Consider the following 6,865-nt stretch of genomic DNA (forward strand, 5'->3'; position numbering starts at 1 on the left):
AGTTGCCTAACCTTTCTGAGCCCTGGGGTTCTTTCTGTCCACTGGGGATATTAATAGTACCTAGGCTGGACTATTGCATTTCAGGATTGAATGGACAATGCCTAAAAAGCACGCAGCCTAGCGTGCTCAAAAACGTTAGCAACTGTTATTAAGAAAGCTTGATTTATCATAAATATGCACTACAGAATACTGTACTTAATGGTATCCATCTAAGTAGTGAATTTTCCTAGAGCATGCACATTAGGATTTGACTTACAAAGTATTCATGGTTTCAATGTTCTGGAATCGTGCTGCAGTGTGAAGTGGAGTGAGTGTGGTAGCCCCCCTCCATCTCCCCCAGTTTCCCTCCATTTCACATCCTCCTGTTCTTTGCCTGTTTATTCCTCTTAACCAGTGATTCTCATTCTTATTTGCAGAAAAACAAAACCAAACTCAATGCTGGTTTATTTTTTAAAAGAACATCTTTATTATTTCCCTGGGCTAATCACAATGCTGAACAAAAGCATCCAATACATATTTGTCAGTTTGGTGGCTTTGGTGCTGTGTCTGCCTAGAACAAGCTGATGGCAGCCACTCAATTGTCACCCACCACAGTGTGAGCAAAGGGGGAGGGGATGGGTAGCAAAGAAGGTGTCCCAGGATTTCTTAGAGCAAATAGTCACAAACACAGTGTGATATAAAAAATAAATTATAAAAATTAAATAATATAAATAAATTAATTTAAGTTAAGAAGCATCCCAGAGTGTGGCTGTTTGGCAACAACCAGCCCATAGGAGAGGTAGCTGTGGAGGTTACAGGGATGTGTCCGAGGCTCGGGCCCCTGCTCCCCACCGGGCCCACTGAGGTCACTCAGGCATTCAGCTCCAGGTCAGTGATGTATTCCTGGACCCAGGCCTCACTGGGGTCGGCACAGGTCTGTCGGTCTCTCCTGGTTAGGAAGCTGTGGAGAAGGGTGGAAGGATTAAACACTGAGCAACCCAGCAGGAGGATCCTGGGCCCACTGGGGCCCTTCCATCCCACTCTCTGTCCGGGGCAGCTCAGGACCTGCCCACTTTCTCAGGAAGCCTCTGCCTGTCTCAGTCTAAAGAGGGGGGCCCTCAGAGGATCCTGCTGCCGCCTCCTTCCCATCCCTTCCCTCTGGGCTGGGGTAGCCCTCTCTGACATCTTCTCCCCATCCCCAAAGTCAGGTCACACCTCAGAGACCTGGGTTCCGTATACTTGACAGGCCTTAAAAGGCTGGGACTTTCCAGGATGGCTCCTCTGTCCTGTCTCGGCCCCCAGCCTAGACCCTCCCTGGCACCCCAGAACTGGGCAGGAAGACTGGTACTTACATGACACCTGGCTTGGAGCACTGGCTGCTGGTCTCAAAATAGTCAACTACCAATTTGCGTGGAATCTGCCGGGAGGTGTAGGAGAAGCAGCAGGCAGTCGGGGTGTCAGCACCAACTGTGGAGGAAGGGACAGAATGAGCCTGAGTCATCGTTAAGAAGAAAAGGCAAGCCAGCTTCTGATCCCCGAGAGGGTGAGGAAGGGAGACCAGGTCACTGGAAAACAACTGGACGTTTTTGCCCAGAAATGTCCCTGTCTTGTTTCTGTCTCTATTCTTCTTTCCTTTGACTCTTCACAGTGGGCTGGCGCTCTCTGTGATCCAGATATCCTGGAAGACTCTTCTTTTATCTAATCTCTCTTCAGGGAATTGTGTCTTGTTCAAGAAGTCATAACCCAGCAAAAGAGAATCCCTGGAAACCTCCCATATGACATCCAAACGACAGAGCTTCTGGGGAGACCTAGGGTGGGCAGGTGAATGAATGGCACCACTAGGAGCCAACCGGACCTGGACTCTGCCTCTTGCTAACTCAGTTGTTCAGAATCCTGTTTTTCTGTCTGTACAAAGGACTGTAACTCCCCTACCTTGACTCTCAGACCTGGAGACTAGGAGAGCTAAGACTCCTATAGAGATGAATAGAGGTGAAATAAAAGTTTTGAAGAGAAAGACCAAGATGTTTTGTCGCCCTGTCAGAAGTTCTCTATTTTCTCTTGGGGGCTCTCAAGCCACAAGAAAAGACTGATGTGGTCTAATCCTGGCCTGAGAGTGGGGTCGCCCGCACCAACCACACAGACTCACATGGTACAGAGAAGACCTGGTTGAAGAGAGCCATGGTGCAGAGGAGGATGGCAGCAGCAGCAGCCATGGAGACCTTCATGATTCTGAGCAGATGATGGGATGCGGGCTCGAGTGTCAGCAAAGTCAAGAGCAGACTGGGCACTCGTTGCTGCCTGTGTCCTTCTGGAGTCTGAAGCCATCTCCCCTTCTCTTTATAGGCAGCTCTGGCGGATGGGGAAATGGAATCTGGGGGTGAGGAGGGAAATTTTTAAGCATAGTGGTGTGGTCGTGCTGAGTGTTGCACAACTCAGGGTCCCTGGTGACCACAGGGGCTCAGGATATCCAAGAATAGCATCTCTGAGCTATACGTCTCAGCTCTCAACTCATGACTTCTTCTGGCTTCTTGTGGGGAAATGGTTTCTCCTGTGAGTGTGAGGAAAGGGGTGTGTGTCAATCCAGGGCTATTCTTAGCTGGTCCCTTCTCATAAGAACTGACCTATGCATGGACTCTCAGCCCCGTTCCTTCCTACAGAGCTAAAACTCTGTGCTTCCTCAGCTGCTGTACTCTCATGGACAGGGTAGACATGCTGATGCTGTGGAAGGTGGCGCAAAGCCCCCCTACCCCACTTGCAAGGGACCGAATTAAGAAATTCCTGGCTGGAGGAACAAAGTATGAGGTCATGTTTCAGTCATTTGTCTATTCATCAAACAGTCATGGAGTGACTAGGGCACTGGGTTACACACTAGTTGTGGATCATGAAGATTCTTCATAGGTGGGTGTCAATATATTAGGAGCCCAAAAATAATTACAGCTTTTAAAACCTAGAAAAAACATTTCTAGGAAAGAGTTTTATGGAAACAATCCAAATATGGAGGCATCTTAAAACATAAAGATATCTGACCCAGTGTCATTTACAACTCTAAAATAATCATACCTAAAATAAAATACCTAGGAATAAACTTAACCAAAGAAGTGAAAGATCTTTACAATGAAAACTATAAAACAATGAAATAGGGCACAAAAAAAGGAAAAATATTTCATGTTCAGGGATTGGAAGAATCAATATCATTAAAATGTCCATATTGCCCAAAGCAATCTACAGATTCAATGTAATCCCTATCAAAATACTAATAACATTCTTCAAAGAAATAAAAAAATCCTAAAATTTATATGGAACCACAAAATAGCCAGAATAGACAAAGCCATTCTGAGCAAAAAAGAGCAAAGCTGGAGGAATCACATTATCTGACTTCAAATTATATGACAAAGTTATAGTAACCAAAAGAACACTGGCATAAAAACAGACACATAGACCCATGGAACAGAATAGAGAACCCAGAAATAAATTCATGCATTTATGGTCAACTCATTTTTGACAAAGATGCCAAGAATGCTCACTGGGGAAAGGACAGTCTCTTCAATAAATGGTACTGGGAAAACTGGATATCCATATGTGGAAGAATGAAACTAGATCCCTATCTCTCACCATATACAAAAGTCAAATCAAAATAAAGACTGAAATATGAGACACTGAAACTACTAGAAGAAAACATTGGGGAAACCCTCCAGGACATTGGTCTGGGCAAAGATTTCTTGAGTGAGACCTCAAAAGCACAGGCAAGCAAAGCAAAAATGGACAAATGGAATCACATCAAGATAAAAACCTTATGCACAGCAAAGGAAACAATCAACAAAGAGAAGAAACAACTCACAGAATGGGAAAAATATTTGCAAACTACCCATCTGACAAGGAATTAATAATCAGTATATAAGGAGCTCGGACAGGCGCGGTGGCTCACGCCTGTAATCCTAGCACTCTGGGAGGCCGAGGTGGGCGGATTGTTTGAGCTCAGGAGTTCGAGACCAGCCTGAGCAAGAGCGAGACCCCGTCTCTACTAAAAATAGAAATAAATTAATCAGACAACTAAAAATACATAGAAAAAATTAGCCAGGCATGGTCTGTAGTCCCAGCTACTCGGGAGGCTGAGGCAGGAGGATCGCTTGAGCCCAGGAGTTTGAGGTTGCTGTGAGCTAGGCTAACGCCACGGCACTCACTCTAGCCAGGGAAACAGAGTGAGACTCTGTCTCAAAAAAAATATATAAGGAGCTCAAAGAACTCAATAGCAAAAATAAGCCAAATAATCTGATTTAAAAGTGGGCAAAAAATCTGAATAGACATTTCTCAAAAGACATAAAAATGGCCAACAGGTATATAAAAAACTCAACATCACTAATCATCAGAGAAATGCAAATCAAACTATAATAAGGTATTATCTCACTCCAGTTAAAATGGTTTTTATCAAAAAGGCAACAACGGAAGCTGGCAAGGATGTGGTGAAATGGGAACCCTCTCACGTCATTGATGGGAATGTAAATTAGTACAACCACTATGGAGAACAGTACGAAGGTTCCTCAAAAAACTAAAAATAGAACTACCAGATGATCCAGCAATCCCACTGCTGGGTATATATCCGAAAGAAATGAAATCAGTATGTTGAAGAGATCTGCTCTTCCGTGTTTATTGCAGCATTATTCACAATAAGCAAGATTTGGAATCAACCTAAGTATCCATCAGTGAATGAATGGATAAAGAAAATGTATATATACAAAATGGAATATTATTCAGCCATAAAATAGAATGAAATCCTGTCATTTGCAACCACATGGATGGAACTGGAGGGCATTATGTTAAGTGAGATAAGTCAGACACAGAAAGACAAATATGACATGTTTTCACTCATGTGGGGGCCAAAGAAAAAATTGAACTCAAAGAGATAGAGAGTAGAATGATGGTCCCCAGAGGCTGGGAAGGGTAGCAAGGAGATGTGGATAAAGTGGGTATGGTTAAAGGGCACAAAAATATAGTTAGAAGGAATACGATCTAGTAGTCAGTAGAACAGGGCAACTATAGTTAACAATTTATTGTGTATTTTAAGATAACTAAAAAAGTGGAATTGGAATGTTCCTAACACAAAGAAATGATAAATACTTGAGGTGATGGATACAACGATTGCCCTGATTTCATCATTACACACTGTATGCCTGTATCAAAACATCACATGTACCCTGTAAACATGTACAGCTGTTATGTATCCATAATAACTGAAAATAAAAATTTAAAAAAAGGCTAGACACAGTGGCTCATGCCTGTAATCTCAGGGAGGATTGCTTGGGGGCAGGACTATAAGACCAGCCTGGGAAACAAAGCAAGACCTCATCTCTACAAAAAATAAGAAAAAATTAAATAAAATAAGCAAACGTGAATTTTTCTCTATTAAGGAATGATAAATTATACCCACTGGATTATTTATTATTAAGCCCTTAAAATTAAGTGGCATAAATATAACATCAGTGGTCAAAAAGCAAGATAAAAATAGTACAAATTGTACAAGATGAACAATTCAACACACACACATATATATTTTTTCCCGTACCAACCCTAGACATGGAAAAAATCAAAAGCATTGGAAATAAATGCCCTAAAGAATTAATAGTGCTTATATTTGCATGATAAGTCTATGGGTGATTAATTTTGTTATTTTCTTTTTCTGAATTTTTCTCATTGTATTTAGTGAGAGTTCATTACCTTCCTGGTCAGTCCACGAATTTATGAACAAATTTTGTTTTAAAACATTTACAACATCACAGGTTTAAAAGTAGGCTGTTGTCCATTGGTTAATCCGAAAGCAATTTTTGATAAATATACTAAAGGTCCAATGACCTTTCCTAAAATGAAGTCTTGATTTCCCATTTCTCTCAATAATTTTAAGAATGCTATACGATACTTACATAAATAATGCCACACTTGAGGCAGATTTTTTCTCCTTATTCTTTTCAATGTGTAATTTCTGTGGTGCAAAAGGGTCTACCTTCTCAGCCGGATCTATATGATTTTTCTTTTCTGTGCTTTATGTTTTATTATTTCATAATTAATAAGCATACCTCACATTTTATAATAAGAACAGCTTTAGTGGTTTTTAATGGCCTTTGTCCTCTAGATGAAGCCAGGCTAGTAGGGGCAGGTAGCGTATGTGCACAGGTAATCACAGCACTTAGCAGAAAGTGCTAGGACTCCAAGGAGAGAAAGAAAGGTAAAGCTCAGAACACCACCAGGGGAAGAAATGACCTCCTACGGGAGGGTCAGGGAAGGCTCCATGGAAGGGCTGGAACTCTGGTTGGGTCTGGAAAACCAGGCAGGATTTGAACATACAAAGGGACTGGGAGGGGAAGGTCCAGCTGACACAGAGTCCCAGGTGAGATGTCGTGGGCTCAGAGGGAGGCGGGAGCAGGTCAGTGGAGCTGCCCAGTGATGGGGGGAGTATGGATGAAGCTAAATTGGGGCCAAACCAGGAAGGGCCTTGAATTCCCCCCAAAAGGGGTTAGAGTTGATATGTTGGATACCAAAGGACATCAGACAGAAGCAAAGCAAGACCACATCTTTGCAATTCTGTCCTTCCTAGGTGTCTGCAGGATGACCTCTCTTACGACCCCTGGGGCTCTGTTTCCATCCCATCCCTATGATTGCTAATGCCGGTGGTGCAGGAGAAGCAGTGAAGGCAAGGTCAAGGGCAATGGTAGGTTTCACTGGGGCTTTGGCATCCAAGTATCATCCCATATTGCTACTGATTCCCAATGAAGGAGTCTCTGTCACTTGTTTCATCAGAAACTCCACATTGCAGACCATGCCTCTGTCTCACCCCTTCCTCTCTGCCTCGCAGCCCTCGATGGTTACCCCAAATTGCATTCCCTCACTCACTCCT

General features: G+C 43.0%; 1 protein-coding gene across 1 annotated transcript; it reads right to left on the reverse strand.

The window, feature by feature from the left end:
* Positions 1 to 762: 762 nt before the first annotated feature.
* Positions 763 to 2,315, reverse strand: LOC105813852 (C-C motif chemokine 3-like). Its single transcript, XM_012648661.1, has 3 exons — positions 2,126 to 2,315; positions 1,332 to 1,446; positions 763 to 940 (listed from the first exon to the last, which is right to left on the reverse strand). The coding sequence occupies exons 1-3, from the start codon at positions 2,202 to 2,204 to the stop codon at positions 850 to 852; spliced, it is 285 nt and encodes a 94-aa protein (XP_012504115.1). The 5' UTR covers positions 2,205 to 2,315; the 3' UTR covers positions 763 to 849.
* Positions 2,316 to 6,865: the final 4,550 nt, after the last annotated feature.

The sequence above is a fragment of the Propithecus coquereli genome, unplaced genomic scaffold (genome assembly GCF_000956105.1).
Source record: "Propithecus coquereli isolate 6110/MARCELLA unplaced genomic scaffold, Pcoq_1.0 Scaffold291, whole genome shotgun sequence".
Taxonomy (NCBI): Eukaryota; Metazoa; Chordata; class Mammalia; order Primates; family Indriidae; genus Propithecus; species Propithecus coquereli.